The sequence below is a fragment of the Ornithorhynchus anatinus genome, chromosome 5, assembly GCF_004115215.2.
Source record: "Ornithorhynchus anatinus isolate Pmale09 chromosome 5, mOrnAna1.pri.v4, whole genome shotgun sequence".
Classification (NCBI taxonomy): Eukaryota; Metazoa; Chordata; class Mammalia; order Monotremata; family Ornithorhynchidae; genus Ornithorhynchus; species Ornithorhynchus anatinus.
In genome coordinates this window covers 53,523,062-53,546,990 of record NC_041732.1, presented here as the reverse complement: position 1 = coordinate 53,546,990, position 23,929 = coordinate 53,523,062, and the positions used below count along the sequence as shown (strand labels likewise).

General features: G+C 45.5%; 1 protein-coding gene across 2 annotated transcripts in view; it reads right to left on the bottom strand.

The window, feature by feature from the left end:
* Positions 1-23,929, bottom strand: part of OTUD7A (OTU deubiquitinase 7A) — a 387,452-nt gene that overhangs the window by 113,473 nt on the left and 250,050 nt on the right. For both annotated transcript variants that reach the window (XM_029065552.1, XM_029065554.1), the window contains one exon: positions 21,498-21,716. In XM_029065552.1, coding sequence (XP_028921385.1) covers positions 21,498-21,716 — 219 coding nt within the window. The remainder of the gene's footprint in view (positions 1-21,497; positions 21,717-23,929) is intronic.

Sequence of the window (23,929 nt, the reverse complement as noted above, 5' to 3'; positions counted from 1 at the left end):
CAGATGAGGCACAGAGAAATTAAGTGTCTTGCCCAAAGTCACAGAAATGACAAGGGGCAGAGCAGGGATCAGAACCCACGCCCTCCGGCTCCCAAGTCCGGGTTCTTTCCTCTGAGCCAAACTGCTGTAAGCTCCTCGTGGGCAGGAATAGGTCTAGCAACTCTATTGTATTGCACGGGTGTCCCTCTCTCCAGTCCTCTCCTTACCTACCCTCATAGTTGTGAGCCCTGAGAGACAGGGTCTGTGCCTAACGCCCAGAAGAAGTGCTTAGCAGAGTCCTCTGCACACAGTAAGTGCTCAGTAAACACTTCTGATTGACTGCTGGTCCTACGTCCCAGCCCGCACGCTCGGCTCCTCTGGTGCTAACATTCACACTGTGTCTCCTTCTCACCTGACGCGGGCTCATATCCTACCTCTGGCCTGGAATGCCCTCTCTCCTCAAATCCGCCAATCTCGCTTTCCCCCTTCAAAGCCCTCCTCACAGCTCACCTTTTCCAGGAGGTTTTCCCAGACTAAGCCCCCTTTTCCTCAGCTCCCCCTCCCCATCGCCCCAACTGACTCCTTTTGCTCTACCCACCTCCGGCCCCACAGCATATGTATATATATATATATATATACATATCTATAATTCTATTTATTTATATTAATGCCTGTTCCCTTGTTTTGCTGTGTAAATATATATATCTATAATTCTATTCATTTATATTGATGCTATTGATGCCTCTTTACTTGTTTTGATGTCTCTCTCCACGCTTCTAGACCGTGAGCTTGTTGTGGGCAGGGATTGTCTCTCTGTTGCTGAACTGTACTTTCCAAGTGCTGAATACAATGCTCTGCACACAGTAAGCGCTCAATAAATACGATTGAAATGCGACGGAATAAATGATTCAGAGAGGCAGAACTAGAAAAGTGCACAAAAAGGCCTTGGACAGAAAGTGAGGGTCAGACAAAAACTCTGTTGGTAGTTAGTATGTGGGTGTGTAGAGAATCAACTAAGGAAAGTACAGCAACGTCTGCGGGAGTTGGGAATCCCTGAATGTATATTAAGGATCGACAATGCAAAACCAGTGATACCGGGATCAAGTTTAGGATTCTGTTGAACAGTTAAGGATGTTGTTGAAACCTCTATTTCAAAGTTCTTTGAAGGCAGGAATTGTGTCTACAAATTCTATTAGATTGTGTTCTCTCAAGCGCCGAATACAAAGGAAGTACCTAATAAATCCTAGTGCTTGATGGATTGAAATTCCGGCTACCTGTTCAGAAGAAATGAGCACGCTTGAAGAATCCATATGGAATGAGACGCACTACGAGATAAACCACCTCACACTGAAATATATGCTTAGGAGGCACAATGGATGAAAAGGCAAAGCTCCTTGCCCCTGAGGAGTGTATCCTCTCATGACGGTAGAAAGACGTACAAACTATTTAAAAACGGGGCAAGCTGTTGGAAGAACAAGGATCAGACAGTGAGTGGAATGATTATGTCAGTATGAAATTCCAGATTCAATCCTAACCAATGAATGCATGATTGAATATGAATACATGCATGAAAAGCAGTGGAAAGAGCCTGGGCCTGGGAGTCAGAATACCTGGGTTCTATTGCAGGCAGGTAGATTGGGCCACCTCAAAAGTACTTAATTTTTGGATCTTTAAGCAATAAGCAAGGAATCCAACCCCAAGACACGATGTCTTATTGTGAGGATACTGCATATCCCTTTGGTCAGTAATGATAATTGTGGTGTTTAAGTGCTTACTCTATGACAGGCACCGCACTAAGTCCTGGGATTGATACAACCAAACCAGGATGGACACAGTACCTGTCCCACCCGGGACTTGGCCTTAAATCCCCATTTTACAGATGTGGTAACCGAGGCACAGAGAAGTGAACTGACTGGCCCTAGGTCACCTAGCACACAAATGGCAGAACTGGGATTAGAACCCAGGTCCTTCTGATTGCCAGGCCGATGCTGCTTCTTAGCAACTCAACAACTGGAATCAATCCATCATATTTAATGAGCGCTTACTGTGTGCAGAGCACTGTACTAAGCACTTGGGAGAGTACAGTATACCAATAACACACACATTCTCTGCCCACGACCAGCTTACAGCCTAGACGAGGAGATCAGCTCTACGGCGTTACCAGCAGGGAACGGCTGATGGGAGTATTTTGTAAATTAGTATCCACTTATGGGCACCCTCATTTACAAAGATGACTGGCTCCATCATATGAAACTGTGTAATGTGGTGGGTCTTTCAACCCTCCCTAGCACCTTGAAATGTGTGCGGCGGGCAAAGCATGGATTTTTAGGCTGGCTGCCTTGATTGTGCTCCACAACTGAAGGCAGGCAGATGCTATGCTTTATAAATAACAATAATGGTTACGCTCATTTCTACCGTGAGAATGGGTGGTCATGGCAGCTAATTTTCATGAGTTTTTTCATGATACTTGTTAAGTGCTTACTATGTGCCAGGCACTGTATTAAGCACTGGGGTAGATAAAAGCTAGATACAACTTTAGATATACTTTTAAGATTTGCCCTTGCGCTTGGACTTGCATCCTTTATTCACCACTCCCTCAGCCTACAGGATTTAGGCATATAACCCTAATTTATTCACTTATTCATTCATTCAATCATATTTATTGAGGGCTTATTGCGTGCAAAGCACTGTACTAAGTGCTTGGGAGAGTACAATACAACAACAAACAGACATAATCCCTGCCCAAGCAAGCTCGGAGTCTGGAGGGGGTGTCAGAAACTAATATACCTAAATAAATAAATTACAGGTAAACACTTACCTGCTGCGGGGATGGGAAGGAGGATGAATGAAGGGAGCCAGTCAGGGTGATGCAGAAGAAGGGAGTGGGAGAAGAGGAGAGCTTAGTCAGGGAAGGCTACTTGGAGATGTGCCTTCAGTAAGGCTTTGAAGTGGAGGAGAGCAATTATCTGTCTGATCTGAGGAGGGAGGGCGTTCCAGGCCGGAGGTGGGACGTGGGCGAGATGAGATGGAGGGCCAGTGAGAAGGTTAGCATTAGAGTAGTGAAGAGTGTGGGCTGTACTGTAGCAGGAGAGTAGAGAGGCGAGGTAGGAGGGGGCAAGGCGATAGAGTGCTTTAAAGCCAATGATGAGGAGTTTTTGTTTGATGTGTAGGTGGATGGGCAACCACTGGAGTTTCTTAAGGAGCGGGGAGATGCGGTTTGAACATTTTTGAAGGATGATCCGGGCAGCAGAGCAGAGTACGGACTGGAGTGGGGACAGCAAGGAGGTAGGGAGGTCAGCAAGGAGGCTGATATGATAATCAAGGCAGGATAGGATTAGTGCTAGCATTAATGTGGTAGCCATTTGGATGGAGAGGAAGGGGCGAATTTTAGCGATGGTGCTTATATTAACATCTGTCTTCTCCTCCAGACTGTAAGCTTATTATGGGCAGGGACTGTGCTTACCAACTCTGTAATATGGTAGTCTCCCAAGCGTTTAGTACAGTGCCCTGTACACAGTAAACGTTCAATAAATAAGATTGATTGGGTCATACAACGTTCAAAGTGTGCTCCTGGGCCATATCACAGTTCTCTGTCCAATCTGGAAATGTGCCTTTTTTTTAATGTTATCTGTAAAGCACTTACTATGTGCCAGGCAGCATATTAAGCGCGCAGGTAGATACAGTATAATCGGATTGAACACAGTTCCTGTCCCACATTGGGCTCACTGCTATAAACTCTATTTTACAGATGAGGTAACTGAGGCACAGAGAACCTAAATGACTTGCCCAAGGTCACAGAGCAGAAAAGTGGCAGAATCAGTATCACAACCCAGGTTATGGGTACCTCTTGACTAGGAACTAGGATGGGAAAGAAAGCTTTAGAGAAACATGGTAGTGAGCATTTAATAATACCACTTTGATTCATCTAACACTTTGATTTTTCTAAGCTTTTTCCCGTAAGTGATCCCATTTTAGTCTCACAATATCCCTTTGAGTTTATTGTCCCCAATTTACTAGAAGAGGATACTGGGGTGCAGAAGATTCAAGTGTCTTGCCCAAGGTCACAGAACAGAGCAGTGATAAAGATGAGGTACGTTTGTTCCGTAGGAACGGTGAAAGTGGGAGCACCTGAGATTTAATAGTAAAAGAGCCCAGTAAGAGGCATGAGAGGTGTTTGAAGTACATGTGCCGTCTTATGGACATAGGTAAAGCATCTACAAATTCAGCGTGAGTCATATATGTCTTATGAAGAGTTTTAAGATCAATCATTGCAATAATCTGTTTGATATTCAGTGACATTATTGGTAAAATGCAATTTATGGCCGACATCACGCCACAAGCAAGGTCTGCGAAATAGCTTTCAAGAACACCGTTTTATAAATAACACGCAGTTTGCCCTGGAAAATACCACTTTTACATTTTGTATCCCCACACTCCCCACACTCTTTTTCTTTCCTTCCCTTTGTTCCCTCCTCTATTGTTCTTTTTTTATCTGATCTTCCCATTTGCTCTACTGAATTCTGGTTCTCTAACAACAATAACAAAAAACCATTTGGATCAATTCGTATTTTCTCTCTCCTAATCTCTTCTGGCAGTTCTGCCCTTTATCTTCAGCCTCCTGGGGGTGGAATTTCCAAGTTCTGCTGACATATTTGGTTATCGGAGTGAGAGGCTTTGTGGTTTAAAGGCCAGTTGGATTCCCCCGGGGTCGCAGCTGCCTCCCGGACATCCTTGGCCCTGGGTTCCATCCATCCCCTCAGCTGAAGCTGCAGTTTTCACTGGGGCTGTAACTGTTAGGCCTCCTCCTGTCTCCTGACACTACCTACTTGGAGGCCATTTTCTGGCTTGCAACATTGGGTTCCTTTCTTTCTTGAGGCTTAAAAGGTGTCCCGAGTTAGAGCTTCTGAGCAGGCAGTTATTTCCCATGTCCAGTCATCCGTGGTGCAGTAACAGCCCAGTGCTTAGTACAGGACTTGGCAGATAGTAGGTTCTTAACAAATACCACTATTATAACCTAATAATAATGATAAAAATAACTGTGGTACTTATCAAGTGCTTACCATGTGCCAAGCACCGTTCTAACACTGGGGCAGATTCAAGTTAATCAGGTTGGACACAGTCCCTATCCCACATGGGGCAAACATTCTCAACATCTATTTTACAGATGAGGTAACTGAGGCCCAGAGAAGGAAAGTGACTTTCCCAAGGTCACGCGACAGAGAGAGGCAGAGCCAGGATTAGAACCAAGGTCCTTCCGACTCCCAGGCCCGTGCTCTATCCACTCAGCCACGCTGCTTCCCTCTCCCGTTCAATTCTCTGGAGGGCTGGTTTGAGTTCAGAAGAATCCCAAGAGGGCATTTTCCTCAGCAACTCTCTCTCCCTGAGGTCAGGTCAGCTGGGAGAGGGATGTGCTGAAAATTCTTCAAGACGGGAAAGTTCCTAAGTTCTCTTGACGGGCTTATCTCACTGCGCAAAGCTGGGGAAATTTATGATCCCAATCTTTTCCCATCTGCCTTAGGAGCTGAAAGCTGACTGTCTGATTTAACTCTAGCCAAAGACTATGTAAGTTGGCCTCAAACCTTTGGACTTGAGTTACTAGTTGGAGGTCAGAATCTGAAGTGGGTCTCCGTGGCATGTGTAGCTGTTCCTTTTCACATGACCTCATGGTCTTGTGACTCTTGCCACACTGTTTTTAGCCTTGGGCGTGTGAGGATGCAGGCCTAAGGGTGTGGGAGAACAGAGGCTTCTTTCCTCACTGCTTCAATCGATCGATCAGTGGTATGTATCGAGCCCTTACTTTCTGCAATGCACTTTACTAAGCGCTGGGAGAGTAAAATAGAGTTGGTAAACACCATCCCTGTCCACAGGGAGCTTACGATCTATGAGGGACAGACATTCAAATATAACAGATAGGTGAAATGGGGTATAAGGACATTTTCCCAGACTAAGCCTCCTTTTCCTCAGCTCCCCTCGCCCCCCGCCTCGACCCCACAGTACTTGTGTATATATGTAAATATCTATAATTCTATTTATTTATATGAATGCCTGTTTTACTTGTTTTGATGTGCATATATCTCTAAATCTGTTTACATATACTGATGCTGTTGATGCCTGTTTACTTGTTTTGTTGTCTGTCTCCCCGCTTCTAGACTGTGAGCCCACTGTGGGCAGGGACTGCCTCCCTTTACTGCTGAAGTGTACTTTCCAAGCGCCTAGTACGGCGCTCTGCACACAGTAAGCACTTAATACGACTGAATGAATTATAAAAATGCAAATGTACTTTTTAATGATATTTGTTAAGTACTTATTATGTGCCAGACACTGTATTAGGTGCTGGGATAGATACAAGTTAATCAGGATGGACACAATCCCTGTCCCATATAGGGCTCAAAGTCTTAATCCCCATTTTATAGATATGGTAACTGAGGCAGAGAGAAGTGAAGTGACTAGCCCAGCGTCATAGTAAACAAGCAGCAGAGCCAGGATTAGAGCCCAGGTCCTTCTTACTCCTAGACCTGTGCTCTATCCACTAGGCCATATTGCTGCTTTACATAAAAACCTCTAGACTGAAAGCTCACTGTGAGCGGGGATGGTGTTTCCCAAGCACTCAGTATAGTGCTCTCCACACAATAAGCGCTCAATAAATAGAATTAACTGATTGAAATAGCGAAGCAAGAATCAAGCACCTCAAACACTACCCATGGAGTTCCCTCTACCACTACCTTCTTCCGTTAGGTAACCGAATGCAAATGGTTTGGTGTTGAATGCTAACTCCATGTCTTCTGTCCTCGGGTAAGATCAAGGTTACCCATCAAATCTCATTTTTCTTCATAAAATCGCGTTCATCTGAGAGACGAGTGAAGTGGCCCAATACTTAACAGCTCTGAGTGGCTGTCAATTAACCAACAGACTTATTGAGTGCTTATTGTGTGCAGAACACTGTACTAAGCACTTGGGAAATTACAACAGCAATAGTAGATATAATCACTGCCCACAAAGAGCTTATGGTCCACAGTGGGAGACAGGCATAAAAATCAATTCTGGATAGGGGAGCTAGTAGAGGGTGAGGATACTTCATTTGCCTAAAGACTGTGGAGCTGAGTGAGAATCAAAGTGAGAATCAAGGAGCTCAAAGACTATCCACCGAGTTCCCTCCACGACTGTCCCGGTTGGGTAACTGAACGCAAATGACCTGGTGTTGGATGGCAACTGGAAGTCTTCTTTTTGGATTAGATCAACCACGCCCATAAAAATCACATTTATCTTAATGGATACCTGCTGACGCATGTGAAGTGGCCCAGCTTGTAGCTCCTAGTGCCAATCAATCCACGGTATTTACTGAGCAGGTACTGTGTGCAGCACACTGTACTAAGCACGTGGGAGAGCTACAAGAGAGTTGGTAAACACGTTCCATGCCCACAGGGGGATCCAGTTTCATCAGGAGTAGGAGAGTCAATCATAAGGAAGCAGAGAAGCAGCGTGGCTCGGTGGAGAGAGCACGGGCTTTCGAGTCAGAGGTCATGAGTTCGAATCCAGGCTCCGCCACTTGTCAGCTGTGTGACTCTGGGCAAGTCACTTCACTTCTCCGTGCCTCAGTTACCTCATCTGTAAAATGGGGATTAAGACTGTGAGCCCCACGTGGGACAACCTGATTCCCCTGTGTCTACCCCAGCGCTTAGAACGGTGCTCTGTACATAGTAAGCGCTTAATACCAACATTATTATTATTATTATAAGGTCCCCACAACAGATCTAGTTTACACAAGCTTCCACTCTACTCCACAGAGAATTATTTTAAATCTGAAACCTGAAAACATAAAAAAGGATACGTATTTAGGGGGCACTATGGATCATGGAGCAGGTCTACTAATCCTACTGTACCCTCCCCTGAGGGCTTAGTACAGTGTGCTGCACAGAGAAAACACTGGATGGAGAAGACTGATTGACTGATGATGCTCGGAGCAGGAAGCAGGCAGTTGAGCGGAATGGGGAGATGCTTGAACAGCCTGAATTGGCAGCATGAGAGGCGCTGGATACTGTCACAGGGGAAGGGGAGGGAGGGGGAAGGAGAGAAGACGGAGAGCCTGAAAGAGTGTGAACACACCCCCAGGAGGGAAAGCAGCGCGGGACGGCCCCCTTATCTCCCCTTCACATAAGCGGGCAAAATTTCTTAGAGGATTGTGGGCGGGTGTGTGTGTTTATGGGGTAGAGAAGGGGAGTGTAGACTGTAAGCTTGTTGTGGGCAGGGAACGTGTCTACCACTCAATCAATCAAATTTATTGAGTGCTAACTGTCTGCAGAGCACTAAGAACTTGGGAGAGCACACTATAACTATGTAACAGACACATTCCCTGCCCACAATCAGCTTACAGTCTAGATGGGGAGACAGATATTAATATAAATAAATGACAGATATGTACATAAGTGCTGTGGGGCTGGGGGGGGGGGATGAATAAAGGGAGCACATCAGGGTGATGGACAAGGGAGTGAAAGAAAAAGAGGGCTTAGTCAGGGAAGGCCTCTTGGAGGAGATGTGCCTTCAGTAAGGCTTATTCTCTTCACTACCAAGTGCTTAATACAGTGCTTTTCTCACAGCAAGGTGACAATAAATACAACTAATTGACTGATCGAATGTAGAGGGGTGGGGAGGACAGGGCGCTATGAATAGGAGTACCGAGACAGAGTGTGAGCAGGCTCTAAGAGGGTGATTTGGGCCTCCTTAGGGCACGGAGCCATTACCCGCTAGCTTCTCTTCCGGATACGAAGCTTTTCATACTAAGAAAAGTTCAGGAAGAGTCAGGGGAGAAAGGTGTGAGGAGTGAGGGCCACACACACTCTGGAAACAAGAGTGAAAATCCCTGATTCTGTTAGAGCAGCAATCAACCTGCTACCTGCTCCCGTACACTCCCATCCTACTCTGCACCAAAACCAACCCCCGCTAGTTGCCCGCTTTTCTCACCAGCTCATTGGTAGTTTCATGGAAGAAACTTGGCCTAAAAAATTCAACAGGGACATTCCTGGGCTCCTATGAGCCAGGAAGGCACACAAATCATGGGCACCAAAGATGGGAGCTACAAGAGGACTCTGAGAAGAAGAGTCGAATGCTTCAGGGCCCTCGAGATGAGGTATCGAGTCAGGGCAGGGAGCGTGGATAAGGGGAAGGGAGTGTGGGTAACACAGAAGGGTGGCAAGCATGGGTAGCATGGAAAGGGGCAGGGAGTGTGGATATCATGGAGTAGGGCGGGTAACATGGGTACTGGATTAGGGGCAGGGAGTGTTGGTAGGATGGAACTGGGGTTTGAGCGTGGGCGAATCCAGCTCTGCCACTTGTCAGCTGTGTGACTGTGGGCAAGTCACTTAACTTCTCTGTGCCTCAGATACCTCATCTGTAAAATGGGGATTAAGACTGTGTGCCTCACTTGGGACAACCTCATCACCTTGTATCTCCCCCAGCGCTTAGAACAGTGTTCTGCACATAGTAAGCGCTTATCAAATACCAACATTATTGTCATTATTGTTACAGTAGAAATTGGACCTATTCATCAGAGCAGTTTAAAGGTATCACAAAAATAACTTTCTAACCCCTTACCTGAAACACACAAGTATTTATCATCCTTAGATTAGAGGTGAGGAAACCGAAGTCTAGAGAAATTCAGTGACATGCCTGTTGTCAGCAAGGCAGTTTAGACCAAGAAATGGAAAAAAAAACTTCGGGTCTGTGCTTTCCTCTTTCCTAGATATTAAAAACCAGACTAGGGGCTATTCCCAGCATTGTTAAACCAGGTTGATGATAGTGAATGGCATTTATTAAGTACTTTACTATGTGCCAGACACTGTTCTAAATGCTGGGGTAGATGCAAGATAATCAGAGGGGATAAGGTCCCTGTCCCACACAAGGAGACAAAGTTTAAGAGGGAGGGTGGATAGGTATTTTATCCTCATTTTGCAGTCAAAAATGTTTTTGTCGAAGCACTTACTATGTGCCAAACACCGTTGTAGATAGAAGATAATCACACATGGATGATTACAGTAAGATAATCATACATACGAGAAACAGTGTGGCTTAGTGGAAAGAGCATGGACTTGGGAATCAGAGGTCGTGGGTTCTAATCCCGGCTCTGCCACTTGTCAGCTGTGTGACTTTGGGCAAGTCATTTAGCTTCTCTGTGCCTCAGGGACCTCACCTGGAAAATGGGGATTAAGACTGTGAGCCCCACATGGGACACCCTGATTACTTGTATCTTCTCTAGAGCTTACAACAGTGCTTGGCACATAGTAAGCGCTTAACAAATACCATCATCATCATACACAGTCTCTGTCCTGCGGAAGGGTTCAGATCAAGAAGACCAGAAGGACAGGTGTTGAATTCCCATTTTACAGATGAGGAAACTAAGGTACAGAGAAGTTAAGTGACTGGACTGAGACCTCAAAGCCGGCAAATGGCAGAGTCGGGACTTGAACTCAGTTCTGACTCCCACTCCTGTGCTCTCTCCACTAGCCCAAGTCTGCCTCCCTGATAATCCATTCATTGGAATGTAGGCTATAATTCCAGGAAATACTTGTTCTGTAGAGCTTTTCTGTTCACGGATTAATGCTTCGTGTTGGGGCCCCTTAGTTCGTTAAGGGGAAATTGGTCGTTACATTTAAAATTTCCCAAGGGAAGCAGGTAAAATTCCACACGACTTCACATTTGTTCCTTATCACTAGCAAGAAGGCACGCACAAATACAAACGGAATAGGTAGAGTATGACGTGGAAGGAAATTATGAGAGGCAGCACTCTACGGCTGATTTTATCTCTCGATCGGGAACGCTTAGTTCAACAGCCCTCCGGCTGACGGCAGAAAGGACTTTCGAGAAGAAACTCTTTCCAGTCATTTTGCTCACGTGAAGCTACTTTTCCAGAAGGTCTGTGAGGCGATTTATCATTTACTTATGCCCTTGAACTGGGCCGTGTAGAGCGATGCACGAAGGAACGGTTAAGACCGTGCATGAAGCAAGTACGTCTCTTAAAGCTTGGTATGTGAATTGCTCCCACCAAGGACATAGGCCCTTGGGATTAAAATGCTCATCTAAGTGGAAACCTGCAAGCTTGCAATCTTCCAACTATTCCAGGAGCTAAAAACATCTTTGTCACTGATCCTGGTGTTTGTTCCCAAGCCTCTGAAGCCTCAAAGACCTCAATTTCAGTGGGCAATGTTGCCCTTTTTCCGGGGCAGAGGTCGTGGCTTTTCATCCATTCAACTTGTGGCAGTTTGGAAGGAGAGGAAGAGTCGAGGCCTGGAAATGTCATAGAGAAAAACTGGCAGAGGATATGGGGGTTGAGAGAGAGGGACGAGTCGAGGATAGTACTGAGGTTGCGGGTTTCAGACACTTAAAGGATGATAGCATTTATCTGTAGTCTATTGACTCATTTATTTATTTATTCATATTAACCTCTGTCTCGCTCTACAGACCCTAAGTTTGCTGTGGTCAGTGAATGTGTCATCACTGACAATGATATTTGTCATTTGTCAATCATATTTATTGGGTGCTTACTATATGCAGAGCACTGTAATAATCCCTTGGGAAAATGCAGTACAACAATAACAGTGACATTCCCTGTTCCCAAGTCTGCAGTCTGCAGTCGGGGAGACAGACATCATTATAAATAAATAAAAAATCACAGATATGTACGTAAGGGCTTCGGGAATGGGGAGAGAGCAAAGGGAGCAAGTTAGGGTGATGCAGAAGGGGAGATGAGAAAATATGGGGCTCAGTCTGGGAAAGCCTCTTGGAGGAGATGTGCCTTCTCCTCCAAGCGGTTAATACAGTGCTTTGCACAGAGAAAGCAGTTAATAAATATGAATGAATCATCAAATGCGATGGGAAAGAGGAGTTAGATGGAGGAGAGGATTTGGAGGGGAAGATGAACTCAGCTTTGAACACCCTGAGCTGAAGGTGCTGTCAGACCATCTCTACAGAGATATCCAAGAGGCAGGTGGAAATGCTGGACTGCAGAGGAGGAGAGAGATCATTGTTCTAAAAAACCATTCAGTTTTATGTTTCCCATTACTCAAGAACCTCCAGTGGTGGCCCATCCACCTCCGCATCAAACGGAAACTCCCTTCCATCGGCTGAAAAGCCCTCAATCACCTTGCCGCCTCCTGCCTTGCCTCCCTGATTTCCTACTACAACTCGGCACACTCACGTTGCTCTTCTAATGCCAACCTACTAGCCGTACTTTGACCCTCGATCTCTTCTCTCCTTGCACTTGGATTTGCACCTATCATTCAGTCCATTCTCAGCCCCTAAGCATGGAGGTACAAATCTGTAATTTATTTTAATGTCTGTTCCCCCTCTAGATTGTAAGTTCCTGGCAGACAGGAATCTGTCTACCAACTCCATTTTATTGTACTCTCCCAAGAGCTTAGTACAGTGCTCTGCACATAGCAAGCACTCAATAAATATAATTGATTGTGGGAACACTAAAGTTTATTCTGATGCCAAGTTCAGGTAGACCATCTCCCTCCTCCTTCACAAAATTGTTTTGCAAAATAATAATAATGTTGGTATTTGTTAAGCGCTTACTATGCGCAGAGCACTGTTCTAAGCGCTGGGGGGGATACAGGGTCATCAGGTCGTCCCATATGAGGCTCATAGTTAATCCCCATTTTACAGACGAGGTAACTGAGGCACAGAGAAGTGAAGTGACTTGCCCACAGACACACAGCTGACAGGTGGCAGAGCCGGGAGTCGAACCCCTGACCTCTGACTCCAAAGCCCAGGCTCTTTCCACTGAGCCACGCTGCTTCCCCAGTAGTCATGAGACATTCACAGATTAGCATAGATCTCTTCATGGAAGGAGGGATGAAAATGTCTGATTATCCCTCATTACTCTCAACAATTTTTAAACACAAATGGATCATGGTAACCTTTAGGTTGGCTCCATGTACAGTGAAAACCTCCTGTCCTTAAAATGAATTTTTTTTTTTTTTAGTGATACGTGTTAGTGTATACTATGTGCCAGGCATTGAATTAAGTCCTGGGGTCCTCACAGTCTTAATCCCCATCTTACAGATGAGGACACTGAGGCACAGACAATTTAAGTTACTTGCCCAAGGTCACACAGCAGACAAGTGGCATAGTTAGTATTGGAACCTAGGTCATTCATTCATTCGATACTATTTATTGAGCGCTTACTGTGTGCAGAGCACTGTACTATGGTCCTCTGACTCCCAGGACCTTGCTCTTTCCATTAATCCATACTGCTTCTCAAATCAGAATAATTTATGACATAAAAGTGACAACCACAATTGAGGGCTTTTGTTTCTTAAGGAAGCCTGTGTATATCACCTGTCACGCTAACAGGCAAGTAATTAACATTCTGGAGCCCTAAAACCCAGGAGGGGGATTATGAACATCGATCACAATAAAATGCAAGTCAGTCATCAACAAACCATGTCTACTGAATTGCATTTCTGGAAATAACCTTTTCAGGAAAGATATGAATACAGAAAACATAAACATGATAAAACCGTAAACACTTAAACCTTTCCCTTTGGGAAAAATATAGGCTGCTTGGATACCTGCTGCCGCTGCTGGCAGAAATCTCCATTTCTAATTACAATTTTGTGGAACTTGAATTTTCACCAGGTTCCAGGACATGGCACAGACAGTTAACATTACAAACTAAGGTAGCTATCCATCCAGTCTCTTGCCTCCGCTCCTACCATTTGCTCAAAAAATTCTCGGTCAATCAAAGAAATTTACTGAGTGCCTACTCTGTGCAGATCACTAGACAAAGCACTTGGGAGAGTAAAACAGATTTGGTGGACACAATTCCACATCCTGGAGGGCAAGATTTGCTTCTACAAACTGTTTTGTACCATTTCAAACACTCTCAGCACTTTAGTATAGTCCTATATACTTATTTTAGCAATTTCTGTCAGTGCGCCTTTATGTATAACATAGATTTAGGTAGGATAGAGCAACTGAAGCCCTGGGAAGGAAGAACTGTTCAATGCTTTTTTTTTCCCCACTTTTTCACAGCCTTCATCTGTTTATGCTCCTGCATTAGTCGGACTCCTTTTAGACTAGAGTAGCAGTGGAGGTAAAAATGAGGGAGGAGGGGTCGTGAGTGGTCATCAGGATTGGGCAAGGCAAATGGCATTATCCATATGGCATACAAATGGCAAGTGGACGGGTTGCAGTGAAAATTGCTCCATTTGATCAATTGTTCAAGTGGTCCTGGTGACTTGAGCACAAAAGAGGAACTACAATTCATTGGGATTTTTTGAGTGGCTGCATTCAGAATGCTATATGAAACATTCAGAAAAGTACAACTAAGAAGAAGCAAGGTCCCTGCTCTTAAGGAGCTCATAGTTTAATGTCAAGGAAAGACAGACACAAGCCAGTCACAAACTCTAGAGCTGTTGATATCAAGATTATGGAAAGATGAACTTGAAAGTATCCATTTACCCAATTTGAGATTATAACATGTTACAAAGGTGGCAGTTGGATGAACCCAATATAGAAAAGTGGAGTTTAATGGGGGCATTCCTTCTGGAGGAGATGCGTTTTAAGGAGTCAACACTATTGATTATTTATTGAATGCAAAGTAAATGCTTGGTAGAGTACAGTATAACAGATTTGGTGGGCATCTTCCCTGTCCACAGGAAAGGTGAACAGAGCTGTGGTCTGGTGGCTTTGAAGAGAGAGAGAGTAAGTGAGAGTGGCTAGGAAAATTGCCAGAGTGAAGGTTGGAGCTGGGAGAGTTCAGTGATAGTTTTAGGGGGAGCCTTTCTGAGGCCAAAAGCGCAAACTGGAGTGGAGTGGACAGAGAACTAATTGGGAAGCCGGTGGACAAGGCGAAAGCCAGTTGGAAGGGATTTCTGCTTGACATGGAGAGAAATGGATAAGCATTGGAAATTCTTTAGTTTTGCCCCCTCCACGCACACCTTTTTTTTTTTTTTTTTTAAGTCCATCTCCTTCCTCAAGTCCAAGGTCGCAGGTCAGCAGGGGGTGTTGGGCCCTGTTTTCAGACCTGGATGGGGTTTCAGGGACCCCACTGTATTCATTAGAAACATGAGACAGGTGTTATTCAGTCTCGCGTAATGCTCGTTTCTAAGCAGGGGATGGACTATAAATAGATGTGCTGGTATGGTATGCAGCCTAAATTCGGCCCTCGGCCTCTACGTTTCTGTTTTGTACATTGTAGATATCTTCCTTTTCAAGTATCTTTATTTATGATGGTGCCTGGGTTAATTACACCTTCTTTCATTATACTGTAAGCTCCTTAAATGGACTGTTTCCTTTCTTTTCTAACCCCTTCAACATCTTCCTCCTCCTCAGAACTTTCTCTCTCTTCAAGCTCCCTCCCCGGACCACACCTCTCCTATTATTATTATTCTATTTCCTAAGTGCTTATTACGTGTCAAGCACTGTTCTAAACGCTGGGGTAGATACAAGCTAAGGAGATCAGACACAGTCCCTGTCCTTTAAGGGGCTCACAGTCTAAGTAGGAGGGTGAACAGGTATTTCGCTCCCATTTTAAAGTTGAGGAAACTGAGGCACAGAAAAGTGACTAACTCAAGGTCACACAGCAGACAAGAGGAAGAGCTGGGTTTATAAACCCGGTCCTCTGACTCCCAGGCCTGGACTCGTTCCTCCAGGTCACGCCGCTTCCCAAAAGCCCTCCTAAAATCCCTTCCCTCCAGGAAGGCCTCCTTGATTTAAGCTCCATCTTCCCGGGACTCATTAAACATCTACCAGATGCCACTGGCCTAAAGCAGAGTCTTGACTGACGTTAAGTTTTATCTGTTCAACCTTTCATACTCCTGCTCTCGAGAGAGGTAGCATTGCATCCTTCTCACCCTCTGACGGTGTGTGAATGGTTCGCCCTTTACCGACCCGCATTAAAAAAATATATAGTATTTTTTAAGCACTTACTATGTGCCAAGCAAGCTAATCGGGTTGGACACAGTCCCTGTCCCACAAGGGGCTCCCATTTTTAATCCCCATTTTTACAGATGAGGTAACTGAGGCACAGAGAAGCAAAGTGACTTGCCCAAGGTCACACAGCAGACACGTGGCAGAGCCGGGATGAGGACCTAGGTCCTTCCGACTCCCGGGCTTGTGTTTCATCCACTAAGCCATGCTGCTTCTTCTGCTCCTTCTTATTATTAAAGTATTTGTTAAGCGTTTACTATGGGGTGGATACAAGGCAATGAGGTTGTCCGACGTGGGGCTCACAGTTTTAATCCCCATTATACAGATGAGGTAACTGAGGCACAGAGAAGTTAGGTGGCGTGCCCGAGGTCACACAGCAGACAAGTGGAGGAGCCGGGATTAGAACTCACGTCCTCTGACTCCCAAGCCCGTGCTTCTAGCATCAAAGCTCCGCCCAGTTAAACACAGCTATGTCAGGTGGGGCCTGGGAGGAGAATGAGTGACAGCTAAGGACAGCTGAAATCTGGAAACCGAAAGCAGAGAGGGCAGAGGAAGCGTTTTAGAGACAGGGTGAAACAAACCCTCAGGCAAATGCTGAAAACTGGGAGACAATCGCGGCTGAGAGACCTGCATGGCACACTGCCCTCAAGAAGGAAGTGCCTTTCTGAGCAAAACATTCATGAGGAAAGAGAGACCAGGAGGCAAGAAAGAATGGCGTCTTCTTTGAATACAAAGGACGCCGCCGCCGTCATCTCTACACTCCCCCTCTAGACTGTAAGCATGGGCAGGGAACATACCTACCAGCTGTGTCATACTTGACTCTCCCAAGTGCTCAGTACAGTGGTCTGCACACCGTAAGCGCTCAATCAATACGATCGATCGGCACAATCCCGCCAATGTACTCTCTGAACACAGAGGCGCTTAAGACTGTTCAGCGCTTAGAACAGTGCTCTGCACATAGTAAGCGCTTAACAAATACCAACATTATTATTGACCTAGTAGAAAATTCTGCATCCAATAACTGCTTAATAAACGCTATGTGGTTATTACCTTGAGGGTTTAATAATAATGTTGGTATCGGTTAAGCGCTTACTATGTGCCGAGCACCGTTCTAAGCGCTGGGGTAGATAAAGGGTCATCAGGTTGTCCCACGGGAGGCTCACAGTTAATCCCCATTTTACAGATGAGGTAACTGAGGCACAGAGAAGTGAAGTGACTTGCCCACAGCCACACAGCTGACAGGTGGCAGAGCTGGGATTCGAACTCATGTCCTCTGACTCCCAAGCCACGCTCTGACCTCTGGGTTTAGTTATTTCCAATGCCGGTCTACGGCAAACAGTAAGGCGGTTTTTCTGAGCTACCTTGCATCTATCTGGAATATATAAGCTAGTAACAAAAAATCTTTTAAACTTGGAATGGTAGGAACAAGTTTGAATGCAGACTTCCATAAAGCCCTAGAACAGCACATCTGTTGCCAGATCTTACTCGGTGCGATCATAACTCCTTTAAAATAAAAAGAAACTGGTGCGGCAAAGATCACGGGGAAAACAGAACATCCCGTTGCAAACCGGAGTTCCTGTCGGAGACAACGTGTTTTGTGCAGACCTCAGTTTTCAAAGCAGGCTTAGACTTTCTGATGATATTCGGCTTGGTGAGAGAAAGCTTGATTCACATAAGATAGGGGAATCAACTGGCTTCCGATTTTAACAGATGCCTCGTAACGAGGGGGCATCCTGGCTTTTACGCTGTGGGTCAAACAAAAAGCCAAGTCACTGGACCGTCGGATCAGGAAGCCGGGAATTGTTGTTCTTACACTGGCTTCTATTATTCCCGATGCGATGCCCTTTAATTAAAATCAGTCATTTGGCCTGCGGATCACCCACCCATTGATAACGGCTGAAGCAATAATCACTCGAAGGAAGGAACGAGTCACGTTTTCGGTCCAATCCCGCTCCCACCCTCCTCTCCTGCCCATCCTGGCAGGAGGCTCCATGAGTCAGCGCTGGCTTCTGAGGCAGAAAACACCGGCTTCCGCCTCACACCGCGGGTGGGAAGGACTCGGCCGGCAGAGAGGAAAATGATTCACAACTCCTCTCGGGACTTCATGCCAATTAAAAGGCCAACAGGAAGAAGAGATAGGGACATGGCATGGGAAAAGGGGAAAGAGGGAGGCAGCTGAACCCCACAGCAGTTGACGGATCATGAACAGCAAGCGGTTCACTCGGCACGCCGTTACCGACTCCGAAGGTTCCTTTGCAAGTTTCTCCTCTTGTCCTCTGCTGAAAAGTTTCTGCTGGGCCTCGATTGCAGTTTATTCTCTGAGATTGAGATTTCAGACTTCATCCTCTCAGAGTTTAGAGTGACTCTCTGGAAGTCCTGGCCCCGGGGCAAGTGTCTGTTTCCCCTTCTAGACTGTAAGCTCGTTGTAGGCAGGGAATGTGACTTTTGCGTGGCTTAGCGGAAAGAGCCCGGGCTTTGGAGTCAGAGGGCATGGGTTCGAATCCCGGCTCTGCCACCTGCGTGACTGTGGGCAAGTCACTTCACTGTGCCTCAGTTACCTCATCTGTAAAATGGGGATTGACTGTGAGCCTCACGTGGGACAACCTGATGACCCTGTATCTACCCCAGCGCTTAGAACAGTGCTCTGCACATAGTAAGCGCTTAACAAATACCAACATTATCATTTATTGTTGTAGTGCATTCTCCCAAGAACCTAATGAAGTGTCCCGCACCCACTAGGCGCTCTCAATAAATATGACTGGCTGACTGGTGTTAATCCTCTTCCGTCTGCCTAATTCAATACCCAGACGTCATGTGCATAAACAATCGACCAATTGATTAGATTTATTAAGCCATTATGTATTCACAGTACTGTACTAAACACAGAGAATGATACGACGGTTTTTTATGGTATTTGTTAACTGGTGACTATGTGGTAAGCACTGTTCTAAGAGCTGGGGTGGATACAAGTGGATACAGGTCGGACACACTCCCTGTCCCACGTAGGGCTCACAATCTAAGTAAGAGTTAGTAGATATGATCCCTTCCCTCAAGGAATTTACAGTCCAGTGGACAATAAATGTCAAAAAAGCATGGCAGTTCCCTTCCTAGACCTCCATCCTGATAGAGAAGCAGCGTGGCTCAGTGGAAAGGGCCCGGGCTTGGGAGTCAGAGGTCATGGGTGAGAATCCCCGATCTGTCGTTTGCCAGCTGTGTGACTCTGGGCAAGTCACTTAACTTCTCTGTGCCTCAGTTACCTCATCTGTAAAATGGGGATTAAAAACTGTGAGCCCCAAGCGGGACAACCTGATCACCTTGTATCCCCCCAGCGCTTAGAACAGTGCTTTGCACATAGTAGGCGCTTAACAAATACCAACATATATACATTCTAGAAGTACTTTATGTAATAATAATAATAATGTTGGTATTTAAGCGCTTACTAGGTGCAGAGCACTGTTCTAAGCACTGGGGTAGGTACAGGGTAAACAGGTTGTCCCACATTCATTCATTCATTCAATAGTATTTATTGAGCGCTTACTATGTGCAGAGCACTGTACTAAGCGCTTGGGATGAACAAGTCGGCAACAGATAGAGACAGTCCCTGCCGTTTGACGGGCTCACAGTCTAATCGGGGGAGACGGACAGACGAGAACGATGGCGATAAATAGAGTCGAGGGGAAGAACATCTCGTAAAAACAATGGCGACTAAATAGAATCAAGGCGATGATTCTACAGTCAATCCCCATTTTCCAGATGAGGTAACTGAGGCCCAGAGAAGTGAAGTGACTTGCCCACAGTCACACAGCTGACAACTGGCAGATCTGGGATTCAAACCCATGACCTTTGACTCCCAAGCCCAGGCTCTTTCCACTGAGCCGCACTGCTTCATGTACTCTAGATGCATCCTATAAAATGTACTCTGGATTTATCAAGATGTAATAGATGTATTCAATAAATACAACTGAATGAATGAACTTTAAACATCCCTAAGATTTTGCTGAGTGATCCCTTATGAGCGTATCAACTATTTAAGTCAAGGGGGTCCTATCAAAAGAAGGAGGGTAGCCTAGTGGAAAGAGCATGGGCCTGGGAGTCAGAAGACCTGGAATCTAATCCAGAATCCACAGTTTACTTGCTGGGTGACCTTAGGCAAGTCACATTAACTCCTCTGTGCCTCTATCCCCTCATATCCCAAATAGGGATTCAGTAGCTGTTCTCCCTCCTGCTTAGACTCTGAGCATCATGGGTGGTAATAATGATATTAGTTATGGTACCTGTTAAGCGCTTACTATATGCCAAGCAATGTTCTAAGCACCGGGGTAGATACAATTTAATTAGGCTGGGCAGAGTCCCTTTCCCTCTTGGGGCTCACACTCTTAATCCCCATTTTACAGATGTAGTAATGAGGCCCAGAGAAGTTAAGTGCCTTGCCCAAGGTCACACAGCAGAAATAGGATGGAGCAGCGATTAGAACCCAGGTACTTCTGACTCCCACATTCATGTTCTATGCACTAAGCCATGCTCCTCCTCATTGTAGGTGACCTGACTAACTTGTATCTACTCCTTTCCTTAGTACTGTGCTTGTTCCAGACCAAGCGATTAATACCATAATTACTATCCTTGTTGTTATTATTATTATTATTATTGTTAGCCCTTCTTGAGCCTTCCAACTCCTTTAACAAGTCCAATGTTCCCTAATAATCTCTCCAGGATTTCAACCTCTGGGCATTTGGTATTCCCCCTATCATCGGCCGCACAGCACTTATCTAAAAATGATACATTTATCAATAAATTATTTATATTCACATCTGCCTCCCTGTCCAGAATGTAAACCCATTGAGCGCAGAGAACTTGTTGGCCAACTCTGTTGCACCGTACTCTCCCAGGTGCTTCGTACAGTGCTCTGCCCACCGTAAGCGTTCAATAAATACCACTGGTGAGGATGATCTGTAAATTCATCTCAACCCTTCTTGTGTCTATTGATAGTTTGGGATCGCACAATTTCCTATACAAATTAATTCCATTCCCTCACCACCCAATGAATTTTACTTTTGAATCCCATCACCAACAAGCTTCAACATTTTGAAGACCAACAATCCCGCATTTGTGCACCCTTTCTGGCTTTAGAAGAGCCTTACTGTTACAGTGTAGGTAAGAGATGACCCCATATCCCCAAACCTGGTTTACTATTATTATAAATAACAATAATAATAATTTTGGTGTTGGTTAGGCACTTATTATGTGCTAAGTACTCTACTAAGTGCCGGGGCTTAGTACATAATCAGATAAGATAATCGGGTCCCAGGTGAGGTTGCCAGTCTAAGTAGGAGACCAGGTATTGAATCCCCCACGTTACAAGCGAGGCGGCTGAGGCACAGAGAAGTGAAGTGACTTCCCCAAGGTCACTCGGCAGTCCGACGGCAGAGCGGGATTAGAATCCAGGTCCTCTGAGTGCCGGGCCCATCGCTCTTTCCACTAGACCATGCTGCTTCCTGCTGTATTGTTTTTTTTTTCTTTTCATTATTCTAGACCCAAGCTTTCGTTATAAAAAGAGCTCAGAGCTTCACTCAGCGACGGACAATTGTACTCACCCGCCTGTTCCAACGCCACCATTGTTGCCTGTTCAATTAAATCCCGTTCAATGAAGCTCCTGAAGTCTTCACTGTACACACTGAGATCGGGCAGCTGGAACGTGTAGATGGGCATCTCCAGAGGGAACTGCTCATTGTTGCATTCGTTTGCCACGTGGGATCGGGCAAGGGAGACGATGGCTGAGCTGGCGTGAGAAATACCCCGGGACAGACGTTTTTCTGGAAGAGAATACGAGATGACCATCGTGAGGAGGGAGGGTGCAGATATTGCTAAGCAGGAAGGATTCCTAGGGAAGCAGCACGGCTCAGTGGATGGAACACAGGGCCGGGAGTCGGAAGGAGCTGGGTTCTAATTCTGGCTCTGCCGCTTGTCTGCTGTGTTATTACAGTGCTCTGCACATAGTAAGCGCTCAATAAATACTATGGAATAAATGAATGCTGTGTGAACCTAGGCAGATCACTTCACTTCTCTGTGTCTCAGTTGCCTCTTCTGTAAAATGCGGATTATTACTATTATTAATAACAATAACAATAACGATCATTGTATTTGTTAAGCATCTACTTGGTAACAAGCCCTGGACTAAGCGCTGGGGTGGATACAAGCAAATTGGGTTGGACACAGTCCCTGTCCCAGTTGGGGCTCACTGTCTCAATCACCCTTTGACAGATGAGGTAACGGGCACAGAGATGCGAAGTGACTTGCCCAAGGTCACACGGCAGACAGTGGCAGAGTCAGGATTAGAACCCACAATCTTCTGAATCCCAGGCCCGTGCACCGGTGAGGCCCACGAAGGCCGAGGACCGTGCCCAATCTGATTAACCTGTGCCCCAGCACTTACAACAGTGCTTGGCACGTAGTAAGTGCTTAACAAGTACGATAATAATATTATACTTGCATTATATATATTTACATTATTAATAGTAATTAAATTAGTAATTATATATTATTATTATTCTCTGGTGGTTCCTGCTTTCAGATACATAGGTGAGAGGCCTTATCTTGGGTATAAGTCACCAGGTCAACAACCTTTGATGGAACGATTATGCGGTGATATCCTGAAAGATCCTTTGACAAATCTCAAGAGCAAATTGCATTTCATTTCACAACTATCACCTCGTGTCGATAAGAAGCATCAAATAACTCAGGCTTTGCTTTTATCTTTAAAGCTGATATTTAGAGTCTAGATAGCATTACGGTGCTCTTTTAACTTATTTGGATGAACGGGACATGCATGGAAAATATACAAGACTCGAACATCAAAGCATCTTGTGACCTTCTTTTGGCTGAGTACCTTCTATCATTTCAGAGAACACTAGGTATTGCCCTAGTTAAGTCTCTTCCGGCTACAAGTTCTCCTACAAATCAAAGAACAACCCTAAGATTTGATTAGAAATGTATAGACAAGGTAAAACGTATCCCAAAACTTCCTGCGAGTTGCTTCTAGAGTCACTGAGCTGGAAAGGTACTTTGGAAGTCATCTGTTCCTCCTTCCCGTCTCCAGGAAAGTGCTTGACTCCCACTCAGGGCAAAGGTTTGTCCTTGGGAAGTAATGTGGCCTAGTGAAAAGAGCACGGACCTGGGAGTCAGAGGATCTGGGTTCTAATTCCGGCTCTGCCAGTTGCCTTCTGGATGGCCCTGGACCCATCACTTTAATTTCTCTAGGCTTCAATTTCCTCTACTCTGAAACGGGGGATTTAAAACTTGTTCTCCCTCCTCCTGAGACCCTGAGCCGCATGTGGGATAGGGACTGTGTCTGCTTTAACTCGTTTCTACCCCAGTGCTTGGAACAGTACTTGACACATAGTAAGCGCTAATAAATAGAGAAGCAGCGTGGCTTAGTGGAAAGAACACGTGCTTGGGAGTCAGAGGTCGTGGGTTCTAATCCCTCTTCCTCCACTTGTCTTCTGTGTGATCTTGGGTAAGTCGTTTCATTTCTCTGTGCCTCCGTTACCTCATCTGTAAAACGGGGATTAAGACTGTGAGCTCCACGTGGGACAACCTGATTACCTTGTATCCCCCCGCAGCGCTTAGAACACTGCTCGGCACATAGTAAGCGCTTAACAAATGCCATCATTATTATTATTAAATTCCATGACTGATAATGGTGGTAATAATAAAGGTTTGTTTATTCTCAAAAGATCTTCAGAGATGGAGACTCCTCAATCTCCAGTGGAAGTCCAGTCTGTCTCTCTTCCCCTCTTAAAAGCTCTACTGAGAGCTCACCTCCTCCAGGAGGCCTTCCCAGACTGAGTCCCCCCTTTCCCTCTGCCGCCCCTTCCACCCTCTGCTCTTCCCTCTTCCCCTCCCCTCGGCACGGTGTTCATCTGTATCTAATATCGATTACCTCATTTATTTTGTGAACGAGGTGTACATCTCCTCAATTCTATTTTATCTTGATGATGTGGCCTGGTTTCGTTTTCTTCTGTCTTGC